The 21,820-nt window shown below is 39.5% G+C and overlaps 1 protein-coding gene across 1 annotated transcript; it reads right to left on the minus strand.

The window, feature by feature from the left end:
- Positions 1–364: 364 nt before the first annotated feature.
- RRP15 (ribosomal RNA processing 15 homolog) lies at positions 365–20,606 on the minus strand. The gene is made up of 5 exons (XM_040552813.1): positions 20,476–20,606; positions 17,138–17,412; positions 15,836–15,933; positions 14,758–14,956; positions 365–958 (listed from the first exon to the last, which is right to left on the minus strand). Exons 1-5 carry the CDS (start codon positions 20,519–20,521, stop codon positions 806–808), a joined length of 771 nt encoding a protein of 256 aa, XP_040408747.1. The 5' UTR covers positions 20,522–20,606; the 3' UTR covers positions 365–805.
- Positions 20,607–21,820: the final 1,214 nt, after the last annotated feature.

Consider the following 21,820-nt stretch of genomic DNA (forward strand, 5'->3'; position numbering starts at 1 on the left):
AAACACAATAGCAATGACTGTCCTTTCTGCTCTTACGAGTCTCTTAAGGCACGTAACTTCAGGCTTGCAGTGAAAAAACATGCATGCATATATATGAATGATTTATATTTTTTTTTATGTGTACATAGACACACACAAAAAGCCCATCAGTAAGGTCAAGTCTCATTTCACAATTATGTTTCCAGAGTTGTCTCCAATCAAACTAATGCTCCAAGACCAGACTGTCACACGAACGCTTACTTTTCTTTATACTATATATATATATATATATATATATATATATAATATATATTATATTTAACGCTTACTTTTCTACAATACCTCTCCTGGCCAAAGTAATAAAATCTCTATAGGAGTCCGATAACTTTACAAGGTGAAGGCATTTCTGTGTTTATTGTAAGCCATTTCTACTGCGAATTGCTAACAACTTTTCAAAGTGCAACACTGATTTGCAAATGCAGGCGCACTAATACATCAACTGCCATGACTAATGTATAAACTTTTAATGACCTTGGCAAAATCTGTCTTTCATTGGGCAGGTGCCACTATTTTGACTGTACAAAATATTTTGGAAATATGTTGAAAATTATACATGTTTTGGAAAATATTTCAGGACTTCAGTATAGCAAATGTAGCTATATTAAATAAGAGTTTGACATGGAGGAGAAAATACACTCCAAAGTTGTGTAAGTTTCTTTTTAAGAAAAGAAACATCCTCCAACCATTGTACATTCACAGAATGTTGACTTTTAATCCAAATAAAGAAAAAAGATAAAAAATTATCTTGAATAATTTTCAGTTTCATTTAGTCACTGTCATCTTCTTGTTTCAGACCACCTCCTTGTTCAGTATTGCCTTCTCCATCACTTTCCTTGTCCCAGTCTTTCATAGATGCTCCCATCATGAAGTCATCACGCAGTATATTCCATTCTGGTCCCTCTTCAGACTTCACTTCACCCTGTATGTTTGAGGGGAGGGTAAGGAAGAGAAGATGAGAATGTGAAAGAGGAACAGGAAAAGATGGAAGTCCTTCAACCAACCAAAATAACACCTCACGCACCATTTGCACTGAAAGACATCCCAAAGGCCAGCTCTTCATGCAAATGGCATACAAATATGAAAGACAATCATAAACAACCTTATACTGATAAGGAAACTTGTTTTAACCAACCAATAAAAGAAATAAGGAAACAAATCAATTATTCATTGTGGATGAAACAGTCAACCCTGGGCATAGCTTCCTTTATTAAAATCTTTCTTGGCAATCAAAATGGATTCATGATATCATTTATTAACCCCCAGGTGCTGCTTCATTAGAACACTTCTTGGCACATTTCTAAAACACAAATATGGATTTAATAAAGGCTTAAAAAAAAAAAACAAATTTAATATTGAACATATTCAGTGATACATGAACCAAATCTCCTTTATGTGGATTATTACCTCACTACCTGGGCTTGTCATATGGTGCAAAGCTGCCTCTAAGAAACTGAAAGTTGATCTACAGTCAGCAAGCCAACAACACCTTATTCCAAGTTTCCTACTTCTTCAAAGTGGGTAAACTGAGGCCACAATACACGGACTGGTGAACAGTTAAGTGACAGGAGCCTCAGTTTCAGGTTAGCACTGAAAACGTTGCTAGGTTGCAGTTCTTCTAAGTGACAGCTCATACTTGGACAGTGCAACAGCTCCATCCTGTGGCAAAAGTTTTAAAGAACAATATGAAGCAAGTCGGACATTCCTACTGATACTAAAAACTGTTTAATGTACTGAAGAAGGATTTCAATAGTTTGAGCCTCTGAGCTGTATCGTTCCTCAGAAGTGTTTTGCTACAGTGTCCAACATGCAATCAAAAAATTATTGTACCAAAGAGGAATCAGGGGAACTGAAAACAACTTACTTTTGAAGGGTCTTTGAAACATGTAACTCACTGTTCTTCCCACTCCCCTGCTCAAAAGCATAGGTAGGCCTCAACTGGTTCACACTAGTGTAAGTAACTGCCACTTCCTGATGCTGTATAGCAGATTAGGATTATATGTTGCAGCATTCTGTGGATGTGGTTTTGCCTACTAGATGCAAAACGCATAGTAAACGTATGATCGCTGCAGACATTTGTTCATGCCTCTTCTTTGCAGTGCATCTCTAAACTCCTAGGCATACACACTGTGTAGAACCACTGCATCCTTAAGCTAATGCTCACACCACTTCTGAGAGAGAGCAGCATAAAGAATTTAACAGCAAGAGAAATTACGAATAGAGAATGCAGATCAATGTTAATCTAACACATCACACCAAGAGAGGCTCTTTGAGCGTAAAAAGTCTGCCAAACAAGACATATATTTGTAATGGGTAACCAAAACAGAAATGTTTATAAATGCGACTTGTTCACCAGTTTTTGAAAGGTTACCTTCACAAAAATAGCATTACAAATCTTAACACCTTCCTTCCCAAAAGGAATCTCCCAGGGACCAGTTGGGAAAAAAAAAGAAAAGAAAAGAGAAACACTACAGTACTACAGCTATTCATCAGGATGCATGCACCTTTTTTTTCCCCCCTATTTTATTTTTTGTCTTCACGGCTGCTCTCATAATGCCTACTCCTAAGGGTAACTCTCCCACCTCTAGCAGCAGTGGAGAAAACAACAATCCCCTTTTCCCCCAGGAGAGCAACTTCTATCTTCTTTCACTCTTGCAGAAATTCACATAAATGCAATATCTAGTAAAGCCTGAAATCACCTCAGGCAGGGTGATCAATTAACTCGAATTAAGAGTGTTACAGACTGGGTAGGTCCATATGCAGACCTTAAGATATTCTTGTGGTAATAACGCATGTCAGTGCCAACTCTGCTATTCTGTTGCTGGACACAAGGAGTTGAAAGCTTTTTTTTTTCTTTTTTCTTAAAACCAGATTCCAGTTGTTCTATATGTCCATCTTTCCAGAGTAGAGAAAAGTCCCAGAGTAGGGAAAGGTCAGAATGATTACAAAAAACACTTTTTAAAAAAAACAAATCCCAGAACTTTTAGAAACAATCACTGCTTGAACGTGCCACAGAGTAAAACTTGAAATACCCAAATAGAAAAACCCCATTTTCCTTACAAAATCCAATTTTCTTTTTCCAATAATAATAAAACCAACAGAGATGCCATTTATTTTTCCACACGCGCACAACAAACGTTATTGTCAGCAATGACAGAGTAAGGCTGCTCAGGCTTTGACAAGCCCCATTCTCAAATTCATCACAATCCACTATTCAGCAAGCGAACAACAGGACAAAAGCAGGACCTCAACAAAAAAGGGATGCTGATCCTCCACAGAATCACCCACTATGTAAGGAGACACAAAGGTTTGAATAGAGATTTATACAAGCGCTAAGATGACAGACAGAGGTAGCATGTCCATGCCTGAAAGATGAAGATTAAATACTTGAAAGCAAATATTTAATCAGTTTTAAGCATGCTCCCAAGTGAAGAAAACACTGCGTTTGGTATCTTCATTCCTAAGTCATTCACTGCTCTGTTTTTCCCATCACAGCTACCCCAATCTATTCTATCACAAAAAAATTCCCGGAGTCTTAAGAAAATATGCAGCAAGACTATCTGTATAATTAACAATTAGTTCAGCTGTAATATTGCCTCCCCCATTGTTTTATATAAGAATGTTAATGTACTTGGGCTTTCAATGCCATAATCTAGTTTAATCTAAATAAAGCAAAAGTGATTCTTGGCACTTAGAAAATAAACCAGTCTTCATTCTATACAACTGCCTTTGAACTCCCAGTCAGCTGTTCATCCACCTCTCCCACATTCCACGACATCACTGAAGTTCCCTTTGAACATCCCCACATGCAAACAAAACAGGCTATATAAACATAAGTGTGTAATGCCACATGAAGTGGTAAGGCAAGGAGTGAACAGTTGTTTTTTGTTATCCCTCCCCCCCACCTTTTATACACGCTTTTGTATGGGTTTGTTCTTTGCCTGAAGGTGTGGTAACCTGTTTCAGAAAGGTCTGAGAGGCAGCGACCAGCAAAATGTCTCAGGAGTCACTGGTACGTGGTGTTATCACTGCAATATGACAGACCAAAACCCAAAGCTGTAGTTACCATAGTGCAGATGGCCCATTTGCTGGGAAAGCTGGATAGCCCAGTTGAAGAGAACATACAAACACCACAAACTGGTGGTTTGATGTGTCACCTAAGCTATCACAGCATTAGCTCAAGTCTGACACAAGTACCTCTGTAATGGGGAGGTACTTCCCAAACTAATTCTGGTTTGAAGACATTCTCTAAAATCTGCACCAGGACAAGACGAGCAGAAATTCTTAGTTAAGTCCTAGTAAAACCAATCAACAAACAAAGCTTATTTCTGTTATCTAGAACAAGCGGACATCACTTGCAGAATCTGGGCTGGAATTGACTCCTGGATGCTTCTGGAGCAATTTTCAGTGGTCTTGCAGTGCAAGCAGCAGAAGGAGACTTACCACTGCGCATCAGCTGCTTCAGTCTGCAAACGAGTGCCTTAGCCCAGAGCCTGCTTCCTTTGAAAGCACGAGAGAATTAAGTTCAGTCTAAGTCACAGGACATTCTCATTTTTAGCTGTTGTCTTACTGGGATAGCACTAGTCTCAAACTGGAGCAGGAAAGTTTTCCAGAGCTTTTCAGAGCCTTACTCATAGGCTGATAAAAGTCCTGTAATGCTTATTGGTGAGTGTTAAAGTATATGTCCTGAAAACAGAATGCACAGATTAGACTTCACTCTGCTTTCTACTAGCTTGTGGATCTTGAACATACCTCAGTTTCTGCACCTGCACAACAGCAAAAGTATCTGCATGACTGTAGAGATTCCCTTATGGTCTGGATTCCCCTATTGTCCAGAAGACAATAACTGCAGAATATTAACAAGTTAACATTTTTCAAACGTAAGAATTACGATCAGTGTATTGGGCTCCCACGCCTTTGCTCCGTGAACAAGATGAAATGCCAGAGCTTGCAGGGGCATCTCTCTTTACAATCACATACAATAAATGTTTATTTGTACCTGTCAGGGAAGGAATTTCTAACATAAATATCTTTAAAGCAACAATTTTAAGCCCTGAGAAAACAATTCTAACATGCCTAATTAATTTGAGCTGCCTCCCCAAGTTCCTCTATTTTGCTCAATACAGACATCCAAGAACTCGAAATACAGGGAGGCTTTTGTCACAACCAAGAAGTTAAAAGTGTAACTGCCAAAATGCATTCTCACGTTAAGTCTGACAATTATTCTCCCTGCCAACCTGCATCTTTTTCCAAATGACTGCTGCTATGCTGTTCCTCATCCCCAGGCAAGCTAACTGAAGCCTAACTCAAAAACACAGCATGTACTGGAGGTGTCTCCATTAAAAAAAAGCAACAAAACAAACAAAACAACAAAAAAAGACAAAAAAAACACACACAAGAAGAGACAAACCTTGGAGTGGGAAGACAAAGAACACCAACAAAATCATTACTCCTAAATTTATTTTCAGGAATATCCAACCTCACAGGCTAAGAAAAGTAAGTTTCCTCTCAGCTGCGAGTAAATAAAACTGTAGCCTAAGAATCTGAAAGAGCAATATAAGCAAACACCCAAATTTAATGATTTTTAACAGACAAACAAAACAAAACAAAACAAAAAAACCACACACCTTATGTTTAAAGCAGAACTGTTGATCAACTTATTTCAGGTACAGTGAGATCTTTACTATAGGAAAAGTTCCTACATGCATCTGATCCTCAGCTATTTGCTTTTACCTTCATACCTGCAATGCCCACTTACCAGCTTTTATACCACCGCCAGCGGAATTACTGCCTAGTATACTGGTCACTACTATCGCAGCATTCACCTGTTATTCCTACCTTTTCTCCATCTGTCAGTCTCCATAGAGCTTTCACATTTCATCTACTTGAACAATAGGATCCGTAAAGCAAAGACTGCACAGCACCTAGATCCATAAATTCCTGACAAAGATCCAATGAGTTGTATGGTTGAAAACAGCATACGATCAAGACTGTTGCATTTAAAGCATCACGTTATGTTATACTTTGAATACCATAACCAGCTACATAAATTCTTGTCTGATAAGTGACATACTTGAATCATAAAGCATTTTGTTCATAAGACATCTAAGGTTTGACATATAAGATTTAAGGTAGCTGCATTGCTTCATTGAGAATCTTCATTCTGTCTCACAAAAGATCATGCTGCTCATCAGTAAGACTAGGTAGGTCTCTGTGCTAGCTAAGCCTGAGCTTCCAGGAACCACAGCCAGCAAAATAATGTTCATTGTATACCAAAAAACATTGGCTAATTACCAAGAGCAAACTTAGATGGACTCCTCCTTACCAACTTCTATTGATATTCCTAAAAAGGAAAATAATGAACCAAGAGTTTTTCTGTTTGGATGTGATTCAAATGAAGGAAGAATGAACTTTTCCAGATAATCAGTATTTCAGCCCAGAAAAAAATCCCACACAACAAGGGATAGAAGAAGCTGGTGCTACATTTTTTAATATGTATTTGGTGCAGTAATTGAAGACATGACAAGAGTTTAAGGATCAGCTCTCACCCTAAACATTCCCCACATCCAAAATACCCTTGTTGCAAGGTGCACAGTTTCTTAACCTTTACACTGTACCTAGAAAATATGTAACTACCGTAGAAGCGCCTGGAAAAAAATATCAGTTTAAGACTAAGGCCTTCTATCCACTATCCCTCAGAAGTCCAGTAATAATGTCTTACAACAACCTACTTCAGACAAGTATTTTCAAGTCACAACAGATTTTTTCACATTACTCATTTATGAAAGATACTTAAGCACTGTCCCAGATGGGTATCTGAGACCTTCTGCATGCTTTTAATAAAAAAGTTTGCCTGCTAGCACAGTAAGGAAGCATGAAGGCCAGCAGTTGTCTGGAGTACTTTTGAACCTTTTTTTTTTTTTTTTAAAGAATAAATTAGCAGCCTGCAGATTTTTTAATAATCTGAACGTGATACCAATTATTTCCTATAAATGATGCTGAAATCATCCACTGTTTTCCATTATGTTTCAGCAAGAGGCATAGCAAAGCAAGTCCCAAAAGGTTATCTCAAACAACGAAGACCATAGTAATAATCAAGTCCTTTACCTCCAGCACTTAAGAAATCATCTCAAAGTACAGCTGATTAGGAAGTAGAGCTAATAAAAAGCCTCCTTTTTCTGACTCAGGACTTCCAGTTACTTTTGAGTCCTGAAACAAGTATAGCTATCCAAAACCTAGGAGGAAGGAAGAGGAGAAAAAAAATACATCTAGCTTATGCATATTTTTATTACTAAATATGAAATACTGGAGTTTTTATGACCACTAAGCAGCTTGTCTGGCTAAACGCCCCTGCGCTCATTGCCCCTACTTTTACTTACATGGCATTTGCAATATAAACTATATGCCTGCAAATCCAAGTTTCTTTGAGTTTACTTTGCTGCAGTTTCCCACACACCTTCATAAGCAAGCAGCAAATTCATTAACAGACCATACACCCTGACACTCCCAGGCTGCTTTTTAGAAGTTAAAACCTGAGAGTGAAGAAATAAACTGCCTGTGATCCCAATCCCTTATCTTAGCCATCTGGCTATCCTTTCTCCTCATTTCCAATCCTTCCTTCTACATTTCTGCATACGCTTTCACAATGACTGCATATCGAGAAGTAATGAAAGAGGCCACAAAGAGAAGAACACCATCCAGGGTTTGGCAACAAAGTCAAAAAAGGTCAGATCTTTCCAAGAATACAGCTTTAGTATTATTTGTAATAGCAGGTTAAAAAAATATTATATATATCTTTCTCAAGTTTCCAGTGAATTTCAGAAACAGTCATTAAAAACTCGCCAGATTATCCAAAAGAAAATAAATAAATAAATATACACAGACTGAATTGAGCAACCCTCTAACTATTGGAAGCTGTAAGCAGTTTGACCCATCACTCCTGAACTCTACCAAGATAAACAGAAGAGTAGGTGTGCACAGAGGTCATTTATAATACACATCTCACATCTGCTAGTTCAACACTTTGGAAATAGGAACATTTTATACCTTAATAAAACTTCAAAGTAAAGCAATCAATTTTTCAAGATAATTTGCCATAGAAAGTGCTTAGATGAGGGGAAAAAAAATGGTTCAGAGAGACAAGTCCCACCCAGTATTTGTTACTTTCAGAGAACTTTTTCTATAAACTCTGTGGAACGGTCAGATTTATTTTCTCTAATTACATTACCCTACCTATAAGAGTTATGAACAAAGCCAAAAGTGGACAGCTGCTTTTATAAGGCTTCCAACTCGATTTACCAGATAAAACTGGATATATTTTTTAAAGTTGTTTTTTCATTAAATCAGGGCTGTGTCCACAGTCATAACTTTGTGAGATCTGCTGAGGTTGGTTTTGAAGTCAAAAACTATAAATTTGGTAGGGGTGCAGGCAGTGGTAAGGAAGTACTCTTTAGCAACCAGGAAGCAGCTGTTTGACAGTTACAGCATTTTCCGAATAAAAAGCTGAAAGAATTGTAATTTGGAAAAAGTGATAGGTCCCCAAAAGAATAATGACCTGAAGCATTTTAAAAAAGTTTTCTGCCATTGTTGCAGGGAAAAAATGCATGAAATAAAAAATAAATAAATAATGAAAAGATTTCCCCTGGCTCTGACACAATGCACTTTTACAACTCCAGTCAAAAAAGTCACAGATTACACTGAAGACAACTCTCCTTTTAAAATAATTCTGCAAATCATAGTTTTACACTTCAGTAAAACAATTCTATAATAGGATTTGACATTTTGGATGTCTGTGCTTTGTATACTTACAGAAAGATCAGAAAATGATGTATACCACAAGTTTGTGGTTATTTTAGACACAGTTTTACTGAAAACCAGCTTGGCGACATTGTCTGGGAAAACAGAACAACACCATAGTCTCCTGTGCATTAATAATCAAACAGCAAGGCAAGTTACTCTCAAATATTACAGATGGAGCTGTTTGAATATTGCATCACATTTCAATTGTTAGTCCCTGTTTAAATTCACTTAAACCTGCCAAACTTCAACTGCATTAGGCTGAAGTTTTCCATTGCAGTCACCTGCCTCAGGCTGAAGGTTTTTGCAATGTTTCAACTAAATCACCTCAACTCTTTCCAAGGCAAGATGAACTTAAAACATTTTGTCTGCTCTAAGGAAGAAAGATTTCCTACATGTATTCGCTAATACCTTGTTATGCATTTTCTTGAACTTACAAATCATTTAATGACTATTTTGGAGCTGGGAATGTCTTTTGCTATCTCCATGAACACCTTCCAAGGTGTGGCCAAGTTTTAAACACCTGGGGGACCAGCCTTCCCAAACCTGAGGTCATCACCTCAGTTGATATGACAGGCTTTTAGTAGCCAAATTCTCCTGAAATAACCGTCCTCAGTGACCACATGCGAATCACAATGACAAAGAGAGAACCGGTCCTCCTGTGCAAGCAGTTGCCAGGGCCACTTTAGCATTAGGAACCAGAGTATAGAACTGTGTGCTTGGCCCTGAAGGGCAGAGGGAAAGAACCTCCTGGGAACATAAAACAAAGAGGATAAAAAAAAAAAAAAGAAAAAGAGGTTGGTGAAAGCAGACTGTGCAAATCACAGCCTTTTTTCCTTCCTGACTTATAGTCAAGTACAACAGGAAAAGAAAACAAGCCCTGGGAGATACAAAAAGAGTAGAAAGGGAAACCTGAAGGCAAGAACACAGGAAAAAGGGTGAACCTAGTGAGATAAAGCCATCACATCAATTTTAACTCTCTTACCTGAAAGTGAACTCACAGCATTAGATTCCTGACATCTATTAAATACTTATAAAAATACTGGCAAAGACCTACGTTCCCATGTTAACAGAAATAGATGTATGCCATTAAACAGAAAATTGAACTTGTATATTTTCAACAACCAACCCTGCTGATGACCCAAAAACGGTAAGTCAATACATCTTCCTGTAAACAGATTGAAAGTAAAAATGTCAAACAACTTCTAACACTGCAGAATAATCCTTTATCTTAGAGAAGATAAGGTAATTAGAATATAGCACAGTGGTGGCAGACTGTGCTATATTTATCCATAAGGATGTGAAATAGAATACAGAGTGTAGGTAGTTCATCAGCAAATATTGGTAATAAAAACAAACTCCAAACATAGGTGGCTTTCAAGAAAGTACACACATATGAAAGACAGATGGAAATGCACGATTTATAACTAAATACAAATTCAAGTTACTGTGAATGTAATGGGAAGACATTAGAAGTAGGAGAACAACTTTACTTTGGCTGCATGTGAACTAAATTAATACTTGGCTGCCCCCCCAAATCTGCTGGAACACAGGCATGCATCGTTACTCCTTCAATTAGTTCTGTGAAGACAGAATACAACAGTCACAGTAATAAACTTCTCCTACTCTGGAATGTCATTATCACTTAAAATTTTCCTTTTAAGTTTAAAAGAGGTGCTGATGCACCTTACCAAATTCCTCGAAGATGGGGGTGCCTTCATCAACACATTTTGGAAATAGAAGCACAAATGAGAAGCAAAAAGTTAAGAGAGCTTCTGTTGCTTCTGCTGAAATCATAGAATGAATGACCTTACTGTAACTGACATGCTGCAAGGGAGAAGGGCTGAGACTGCTCTGGAAATGCTAATTCTGAAGTTCTTTGCTTTCTTACAATTAAGATTTCAGAATTCTAATTCGCTGCACCAGCAAGCATTCCTGTATAGATTTAAAGGATCAGAAACTTCATTCAACCTTGGAAGCAAAGGTACTTCCCTAAGCCAATGATCTTAACTGCACCCAGAAAATTGCGATGGACGCCTAAAGCTAGAAATAGACCTGAAGTCTATTCTAATTCAGTGGAGTCTTAGACTTTAATTGGAGCACTTGGTTGCACGAAAACCAGAGTAGGTTACATGTATTAAGATAATCTGCAAATAACAGACGCGAGCATTGAAACTGGCCTCTCAACAACTACATACTGAAATATATATGTGAAACTTAGCACAATTAAAAATTTAACTTGGAAAAAATAACAAACTCCCTATTTATGAAGTCTTTTCCAGAAAACGGTGCTAAGAATAGGACATGTTTTCCCAGTAAGGATTCAGTTTAGGCTACAATCTACTATCATTCCCCTGCAGACCAACAGTTGCCATAAGTCCCAGGCCAGGTCAGATTAACGATTTACAGCCTACGGAAGAGAAATTAAAATACCTGGGGGCTTTAGAAGAATGAAGTGTCCTTGATAAAAATATCACCTATGTTAGACCCTGTGACATCTCTTTCATGGGCATACCTCTGAAAGGAACTTAACTCTCTAGGAATAGCATAAAGAATCCTTTAACATCACTGTCTACTTCTGTATTTGCTCTACAAACATAAAGATTACTTCAGCCTCTATGGCCAGAAAGACAGCTGATATGTAGTACTACTATTTAAAAAAAAAAAACAACAAACAAACAAAATGTAAATTATTAACATTTCTTCAGGTTTCTTAAAGGTGGGAAAGAGCCAAGATCTAAGCAATAAATACTGAAATGAAAACATGCTCTGTAAAGATTGCATTGAGCGAGAATGGAAAGCCCTTGTATCTGCAGATAAATGCTTCCAAAAAAACCCACACCCAAGAAAAAAAAACAAACAGTGAGGCTTTTCCCCCCCCCCCCATTATTCATTCTTATCCCACAACACAAAGCTTTCAGATAAGGTAGGGGGAGGGATATTACATGACCTTACCCAGAGGCAAGCATCTTGTACAGTACCTTGGAAAAAAAACAGGGAAAAACATTACACAAGTCAGCTGGCTCAGCAAGGATTAAGAAATACCTTGATAAACAGTTAGTGATATGAAAGGCAAAGTTTTTGGCTCCAGCTCAGAAGAGTAATTACTCCCATCTGGGCACACAAAACCTGAAAAGGGGCTACAGTCTCAAATGGCACGAGAAATTTTTTCACAGCCTGACAGTCTTTCACAGCTGCATTGGGTGGGTACACCAAGTAGTGTTTGAGCCAATGGCTAAAGGTTTGAGACTATAAACAACAACACTAAGCTCTGGCAGACTTACAGGTTACCTGTTCTTCCCATGAAGGCATGAAACTGATGGAAAAAGAACATACTTTTAAAAGAATTTGTGCCACACCAAAATCCGACCACTACAGATGGGCCTTTATAGAGCTTTTAATTTCTTTTTCTCATGCATACCTATACTTGAGTAAATAATCAACCACAACAGAGCTTTGTAAGGGATATCTTCAACAATCCCTAACATTTGGAAGGAGCCAAACTCTCAAAACCATGACAGCAAATCTATCACTCAAAAACCACTGTAGAGGAGGAAGACTAAGTATTTGCCCATTCTCACAAATACAGTCAATCTCCTTTCATAGTACCAGGTGTGGGTAAAGAAACCTTTGCTTTCACTGGGAAAGCTTTATTCTGCTATTTTTCTTGCTAACTGCTTCTTTTATGTGGGTGGGGTAGTGTTTTTATTGTTCTGGACTGATTTTTTAATTGATGGCATAAAGCCTGGAGTTTGGGATTGGCATCCCTTCCATTGTTTATGTCGAAATAAATATATTCCCCTCTCTTTTTCAAAAATGAAATACACGCCATGCTCTCAATTGCTACAAACAAAGCAGGCTACTACAAAACAAAAAACAAACAACCTCCACCACCAGACCAAACAAACAAGAGCTTTCAGATGGCATAAAAATCTACCAGGCTTGCGCTCTAAGGAATTCACTGTCTCAAAGTCTCATTCCTGCTCACTGCTCTCCGAAATACCCTCAAAAGACCAAGAAGCAATGATACGACTATGGAAGCCAGCAGTGTTGTTCAGTGGCAGAATGTCTGTACAATTCTGAGAAGGAGACTAAAGATCAGAATTTGGCTTCAACAACTAAGAATATGGGAGCATAATGGACAGGTAGGATATATTCACAAGAGAAGGCAGATTAAAAAAAACAAAACTCTTTTTCAAACTGTTCTTAAAAAGCTTGGTACACTGCTGAATGGAGAGTCACTGAAGGAATGCAGCACGGCAGGAAATGGGGAGACAGTCTATCCATGTAGACATGAATATTAAAAAACCACCACCAACAATAACAACTAAACAAATAAACCAACCCAGAATCATGGTCTTAAGTTCATGATGAAAAACTCCCAAATCTGAAGATTTTGTTCACAGGCAATATGAAAGCAGCACCTATCCATGCTCAAAAATGACACTAGACAGCCAGCATCTAAAGCATTATTTCTCCAGAGCACTTTAAAGGAAAAATGCTATTACTGATGCTGCCAAAATAAGACACTCCTATGGTAAAAAAGCATCTGCAATGTTTTCTGCCGTAGTAATTCAAAAATTGCCCTTCTACAATCTGACACACAAAAAAATCCGTTTTTGCTCAGCTGTTGATTCATTGTCAGTCTGCCGTGTTTTTGCAGCTGATAAATAATTCCCATGACTGTTAGTGATAATCCTGACCAGTCCTTAATATCAGCAATAGTAGTAGGCACTGCTATTACTCTGACGTTCTGCTGTTCCAGGGAATAAAAAACAACACTCCCCCGCCCCCCGACTCCCTAAAAAAAAACCACACATGCACACATCCCCACCCAAACAAGCAAGCTGGAATTATTTAAGGAGAAATAAAGTGTCAGCACCAAGCTAAATTGTTCTCATTATCCAAGGAATTAAAAAAAAAATACTTTAGTATTACACTTGCATGAAAATTCTATGAACTCTTCATGCCAGGCAGCGTTTCATCATGCTCCCCAAGTGCACACAAACAAAAAACATATGAAAAACTGTTGTCTCCCAACTGATTAAAGTATTTATTTCTGGCACCAAAAAGCACTTAGTTAACTGGTGTAAGTCTGGGCCAACAGAAGTATTCCACCCATTAGCAAGCACAAAGTTCAAACCTGAATGCAAATGCGTGTCAAAAACATGCAGCTTCTGAAATACAAGAGAGCATGTCTGAGCAACTTGTTTTTAACCCTGAGCTACTCAGTGAATCAAAAGGACTGATAAAGAGTTGGACAAGTCCAAATAAACTGTATCCTTCTCGGCTATGTCTGGAAAAATGTAAGATTTGCTAAAACACTTCTTTCCAAAACACTGTATCAGCAATAAAGCCCCAACAGCCCCAACACACAATTTGAAAGAGAAAAGCTTACGTATAAAATTTAATGTCTCACTTTCTTCCTGTCGCAGTATTCACTTGTACAGCAAAGCCGCAAAGTTGCAGAGCATAATCAACCCGCACAACTGAGTATGAAATGCCTGAAACTGTGCGTACCCACAAAGAGTACTGTCCAATATACCATGTAGGATGAATAGACACCATACCTTTAACAATTTTAAAGAACTCATAACTATTATTTCCCAAGCTTCAAAGGTCTCGACCCATTAAAATCTTACAGTTTGTTTCATGATGCACAGAACGCAAGATAAAGTCCATTATTATTATCATTATAAACACAGCTAAAATAAGTAGTTTGTACAAAAGGCTTGATGCTGTATCAGGAAAGCTTGCAGTGTTTTGTACCTTGCTGCCCAAAAGCTTCCTTTCTAAATAGTCTTCAAAAAAAAAGAAAAAGCAGGCACTTGAATGACAGCTGTTCTGAAGTGCAGGCACATTAGCAGACAAAAATTACACTGAGAAGGTATCTTGTAAGCAGTATTTTACCCAGGTGAAGCCTACCTGTTTACTTTTTGTGCCCTTCCCAGGATTCTGCTTTCCTTTAACACCTTCCATGCCTCTTAAAACATCGATGAAATCTTTCTTTGAAACAGATGACAGCAGTTTAGCACGTCGCCTCTCAGAGCTCCCAACTTTCTTCACTTTCTCATCAACGTTCTTTTGGTGAGTCCTGACAGCATTGAATAACTGTACAACACCTCTAAGATGGAAGGCAAGGGAAAGGAGGTGAACAACAAGACAGAAACAGCTTTTTAACTCAAGTTGCCTTTGCAGCTAAGAACCTTCTATCAAAACAACCAATCAGCGCAGATGCCAGATGGCTTCTAGTTACTAAAAATGGGTACTTAGAACCTCAATTTAATTAAGATGTAACATTTACTACAATACAAGAGGCTTTCAATTCTCTACCTTCCTTCACACTTACTGCTAGGAGCCGGTAACAAAAATCTACAAATAACCATTCAGACCCCAAAACAAGCATGGCGCATTGCACTGAGATCAATACAAAAGCATGTTTCATCTTCAGAAGCATGCTACTCATCCTACAACCAGCTATTAAATTCCTCAGACAAGATCTTAAAAGCAGCTGAGGCTGCAGTACAAGGCAGAGGAATGAGACCGGTAAGGAGACAAACACATACAGAGAGTATCAACAAGGAGCTCGACTAGTTCTGTGGCAGTGAACTACAATAATGCAAAACAGGCAACCAAACCTAGCAGCCATGTATCTGGTGAATCCTCTGTGGAGAGAGAAGAAACAGAATAGTAGAAATAACTGTTCTGCATTTTTAAAGCATTTTGCTAATTTAAACAAAATGAAGGGGTCTAGCAAAGCACTTCTGTTAAGCAAACATTATATTCTTGTCTAAATTTTTATGCTTTTGCAAACCTTCTGAAATCTTTTGCTGAACTTGATACCGTACAATGCAGACCTGTACATAAATCACTTGGCTCCTGCTTGTCACTTCTTAAGAGTTCAATCTGATTGGAAACAGATTATCTGCACAGGCTTTTTCTTCTCTTTTTCCTCCCTTTAAGATATATGTGTATTTCAGGAAAGCTTTCAAAATGCTCTTACCTTGTGGCAATTCTCTGAAGATTTCTCTCTCTGTCTCTGTCTTTGACAACATCTGGCTTCACTCGGCACATCATTTCCCACTCCCGCTTTTTATCGAGCTGCATTATAAATATTGTTACATGAAGTAAGTGGCATTGAGCATCTGAGAATGCAGCATACTCTGATACAATATGCAGCAAGAGGAGATAAAAGATGATAAATTGACAAAGCTCAGTTTGGCTGAGGGTAAGGGGAACTCCAATACAGTGCTGGACACCAGGTCTGAGGCAAGTCTCTTGCACTGATGCCTTCACACTGACTGCTACAGACAAGGAAATGATTCAAAGACAGTTTTCAATTCCAATACTTCACAAGCTGATCAGAGAGAAACTCTGGGCATGTCAAGACAGGCATGTTGCATTTTGGGCCTTGGGAATTTGACTTCCCCTGCTGAGTTAATCATAATGCAGCTTTTGTGACTGACAGCGGTGCATAGCAAAAACTACAATGAGCAGAACTCAAACACAAAAGAGTACCAAGAGCCCACTGGAGAAGAACTGCTGTATACAACACTGATTTTTGTCTTTTTTGAGGCTCACTGTTTCCAAATCCCAAAATGATCAACTTTTAAATTATCAGGGGCCACACAACATCAATAGCAGAATGCTATTATTTCCGCAGCTCCTGCACCAGGAGTAAGGTAACATTTTTAAGCCCTTTCAACAATCTAACAGTTTTTAGTCCTGGTGATGCTGCATGAAGTCTGTTTTATGCAAAAAGTTTTTCATGGAATTTCAAAGTCCTTATCTTTATGATCCCAGGGGATCAAGGGGAGCAAACCAATTCACAAGCACGTCATGGATTGCTGCAATCTCAACCATGAGGCCTTGATTTTGGAAGTCACAGCAGAATTTGGATGACCAGAGTTTTCTGTCCTTTCTCCTTCTCACCTTCTATGACAGAGCTAGAACTACCTGCATTCCTAATGCCAACAAAAGGAGTTATACCCCAGATCAATAACAGTAAATAGAAATCTGAGCTTAAGGATGCTTCTTTCATCCTGTCAACAACAAAAACACCTCAAGCTGACTGACACCAAAAACTCTGCCGCCAAAGATCAGCCTGTCCAATGGCCCAGAAAAAAACCGTAACGTAAGAAACCCTAGAGCAGGACTACCTAGAAGATCAAGAAATTGAAGCTACTTGAGGTCACAGTGGAGTAGAGATTCCAAAACTGAGAACAGGCTCAAATCCCTGCTTAGGGGATCTTGCCGCATGCCCACCTGACTGATTGTACAATGAAATGCTGAGTCTTTTTCTCACCTTCCTCCTCTTCTCCAGCCTCTCTTGTTTTTCCTTTTCTCTCTCCTTCTCCAGTTTTTTACTCTTGGCCAAGATGATGGACTTATTTTGTGGTATCTTTTTGTTGAGCACTTTTGCCATGGCATCTGCCCAGCCTGCACCCGGGCCAGGTTTGGAGTTTGTTGCCTCTTCAGCCACATTGTCGAGGGCTGCCACTTCATCCTCATCATCTCCATCCAAGGCTTCACCTCCCGACGAGTAGCTGTCATCTGGAAGCCCTGAGCTTAACTCAGAACCTAGGGGTAGAAAAATGAAAAAGAAAAAGGCATCAACATTTCTGTTTCTAGTAAAGGCCCATCACAGGCTCGATTTGTTCCATATGCAAATGTTATTAAATTTCAGGGCCAGGTACTCCTTGCTTAAGATGCTGCTCTAGCAGGCCTGCACCATCATAATGAATGTACCTACTGCTTGCTCCTCTCAGTGATATTTTGAAGTAATTTTACCTAAGCAGGTTAGCTAAGAGGCAAAAGATATCCCTGGAAATTTATTATTAGATTAAAAAAATATTTTGATGACTAGGTCTGGTAAATCTGGGGGGGGGGGGGAAAGGATATTTTTCAGTTAGGAAAATATAAGTTATATGTGTATATACAAACGTATATATGTATATACATGGATGTACATACTTGTATAAAAACTGCAATAGCGACATCTAGTGTTTAAATGCATGTAGCCAGATTAAATTGAAGGTGGGTATTTCTTACATGAAAGCAAAGTTTGCTCAAGAAAGTTAACACCATCAAAAACATGATTGCCTAGGCACAAACACAGAGGGGAGACTGTTTTGCAAAACAGAGAACCAAGACATTTGTCAGGTAGCTCAAAAGTAACCAGAGGCACTGAGCTTCTCTGTTCCATTTTCTGTTTCTGTTCGATTTGTTCATACACAAACAAAATACCTTCAAATTCCAATTTGTTTACCTCATACCCCCATCAAAACAAAACAAAGTAACTGGAGTTAAAATACTGAAGTCTGGAATCCAGATACAGCACAAAACACAGCAAGGAAAGAAGAGCCACACAAACAAACATGAAGAATCTACTACTTCCCTCACTAGCCTGTTTGGTGGGTCAAGTAACAAAAATAAAGTCCTCAACAGTGAGGACGATTAACTAGAATGAAAGTGGCTGCAAGTTTGGGGTGTACCAAAATGCTTGGTCACTTAGGTCCACCCATCTTATCAGGTAATCAAGCAGCAGAGGTGAGTGTCCTGCAACTATTAGCTCCCATTCCACTAACACTTGTGCCACTCAGAAGATTCAAATGAATTATGTTATATACAGCTTTCAAGGCTGCAAAGTCCATCAAGTGATGGACAGATAACACAAGGCTGGGATAGATCGTACTAGGCTGGTTTCTGACATCACGCCCCCCCCCCCCAGTCCCACCTGCAAGGGGACAACTCCCCACTGGTTCTGAGAGACCAGCTGACTGACTGCTCCTCACCTCCGAACACACAGCTGGCTGCCTTTCACCTATCTGCCTCTATCTCACTACTTCGGAAAGAATATTTTGAAATCATAATGTTATGTTCCACTGGAACAAAGGCTTTAACTTTGTAAGCGTTACTACACCCCTTTCAGTTACCTTGACAAGCCAAAACACTGAGAGAAAGAATTAAGGAGGTGCTGACAAGATCCATTTTCCATAACACTATACAGAGACAGCTTTTGATCATATTTATTTTTAATTCATTACTTATTTAAACATAAACATATACCCTGTGGTCAGACTAACTCATTAATTTGCCTTCACCGTGTGTCTTCTTGAAATAGCAATAAAACGAGGTAGCAGCAAAACAGTGCTGTTGACCAGTTTGAAACAGAGCCCACCTTCAGAGGCTAGAAAGGCATTTGGTCATCACAGAAAGCAGCAAGGTTTTATGTCTATACCACAGCTGTGGAAGAGAAATACTTACTGAACTCGTTTGTTACCTACGTGAATATGACTTTTCACTACAATCAAGGTGAACGCTTTTTAGTGTTTTCTCTCACCCCACACAGGATGAATATTTTTTTCAGCACTCCTTACTATAAAATTTAAATTTTGAAGCAACAAGTTTGTCCATCACACTCAGAAACTACTTAAAGCTACCGATGTGTATCTATATCCTGGTTTCCAAATTAAAAAACAAAACCACATTGCTGCACATGAAGTAGGTGCACAATCACATCCTGCTTCCTACTTGTAAAACAACTTGTCAAGTTTTCAGCCGTAGGCCTTGTCCATGCTAGAATATTGCTATCTAGGATTGCAACAAGGATTTAATCCCTACTTGCACCTTCTTACACATACCAAAACTAACAGCTACCAGAGGTCCAAACCTGAATTCCACACACTGCTTAGAGCCAACTTCCACAGTTAACCGTAAAAAAATAGAATAGGTTTAAAAAAGGGAAAATCGCAAGACCATGTATTGATTTTCTTATATAAGTGACATCCTTTGTTAATTAACTAGGAGAATAACGCCAGATATCAAAATATTTTGCAAGACAATTGACACTTTGAACAATTACAGAAAGATAAACAAAGGCTTCAACAACCAGCCAGGATTGACAGTTTTTGAATACGTCAAAGGATCTGTCTGTCAACAGCAAAGTAATCTAAACTAGATTAACTCCATCAGAAGTAGTTCTTGGAGCTCTATTGTGAATTACAAAGATTCAAGTCTCACAAAGTTTCAGTACAAAAAGCCCTAACTGGGGGGTGCTGTATACATACATACATGCACAGAATCTCTGTACTTTCCTCACCTACGCTTGCTCAGTGATCTATCTGGGCATGGACACATACAACTGAATATACCAGTCTTCAGAAAGGAGCTCTGAAAGAAGCTCCTGCTCAAGGCTTCCCTTGGGTTCAGTTGTGACCCTCAGACCAAACAGAACCACTGGGAGCTGACCCCATGGACACAGCCTTGGTTCCTCACAGAACACGGAAAAAGAATTCCAGTTACATCGCATAACTAAGAAGTGGTCACAATTAGTTAGGTGTATCCCAACAACACACGACAAGGCAAGAATCAATATAAATAATGAAATGTGAGCGTGTTTGTGCTCTATTCATATTCAGCGCTCTCCAGGTGGATGACCACAGTCGGCGTTTCGTGCAGGTTTCCCCCGAGCAGGGAGCAGACGGCAACCCCCATCCTGTGCAGACAGCCACAGCCCTCGAGCTCTGCTCCCTACAAAACCACGCACCCCACACCCCCAGCAGCCTACGGCACCCGGCTGCCCCCGGGAACAAAAAGGCTGCGGGGACAGAGCCCCGGTCCTGCCGCCCTCCCCCCCAGTACCGCTGTCCGCCTCCAGGCCGCGTGTGCCCGCCACGGCCGCCGCCATCTTTGCCCGCTGTGCTCCCTGTGCCTTCCGTTCCGTTCCGTGCCGTGCCGTTCCTCTCCGTGCCGTTCCGCCTCCAAACGTTCCGGAGCTCATCTCTGCTGCTTCGCAACCACACAAAACAAATATCTTATTCTGGGTTTGGGGTTCCTCTTTCCAGAAATGTGCTTTGCCAGCGCCGTTGTCTGCCCAGCACTGGCCTTCTTGATGGACCAGAACATCTGGGCAACTCTTGAAATCCAGGTGGAGATTGTTAAATTTAAACAAAGCTATGGCAAATTACATTTCTTTCCCTGGTAAGCAGCCACAAGTCAGCGTTAGCTGCTCTCTTTCTTGCTACAACATGGCGTTTCTTGCATCAGGAAAGCATTGCACTCTTCATGTAGAGATGGGATCAGGAAAGCCAAGGCACAGATGGAGCTGAACTTGCTAATGGATTTGAAGAATAACAAGGGGTTCTACAGATATATAAGCAGGAGGAGACAGGCCAAGGAGAGTGTTCTCCCTCTGATAAACGAGACGGGAGAACTGGCTTCCTCAGACATGGAAAAAGCTGAGGTACTCAATAAGTGCTTTGCCTCAGTCTTCAATGGTGGTCAAGTTTCCTATGTCTGTCAGGACCCTGAACCTCGAGGAGAGGGTGAAAGGAGCGGATTCTGTTCCACTGTGACAGTGGAACAAGTCCAGGACCGCCTAATGAAATTGGATGTGTATAAGTCTATGTGACTAGATGGTATACATCCCAGGGTGCTGAGAGAGATGGCTGATGTGGTTGCCAAGCCGCTCTCCATCATATCTGAAAAATCATGGCTGTCGGGTAAAGTCCCTGGTGACTGCAAAAAGGGAAACATTACTCCCGTTTTTAAGAAAGGGAGAAAGGAAGACCCAGGGAACTACAGGCCGGTGAACCTCAGCTCTGTGCCTGGGAAGATCATGGAGCAGATCCTCCTGGAAGACATGTCAAGGCACATACGAGATAAAGAGGTGATCCGAGACAGCCAGCACGACTTCACCAAAGGCAGATCTTGCCTAATCAATCTGGTGGCCTTTTATGATGGAGTGATGGCATCGGTGGACAAAGGAAGGGCAGTGGATATCCTCTACCTGGACTTGAGCAAAGCTTTTGATATGGTCCCTCACCACATTCTTCTCTCTAAATTGGAAAGATATGGATTTGAAGGATGGACTGTTAGGTGGATAAATAAGCAAATCTTCTTAGATAACTTACTTAAAAGCACTCCAAACTAAACAAATGGAAGTTTGTAATCAAGAATTGCTGTTACTATAAGAATTAGATATGCT

Source organism: Cygnus olor, chromosome 3 (assembly GCF_009769625.2).
Source record: "Cygnus olor isolate bCygOlo1 chromosome 3, bCygOlo1.pri.v2, whole genome shotgun sequence".
Classification (NCBI taxonomy): Eukaryota; Metazoa; Chordata; class Aves; order Anseriformes; family Anatidae; genus Cygnus; species Cygnus olor.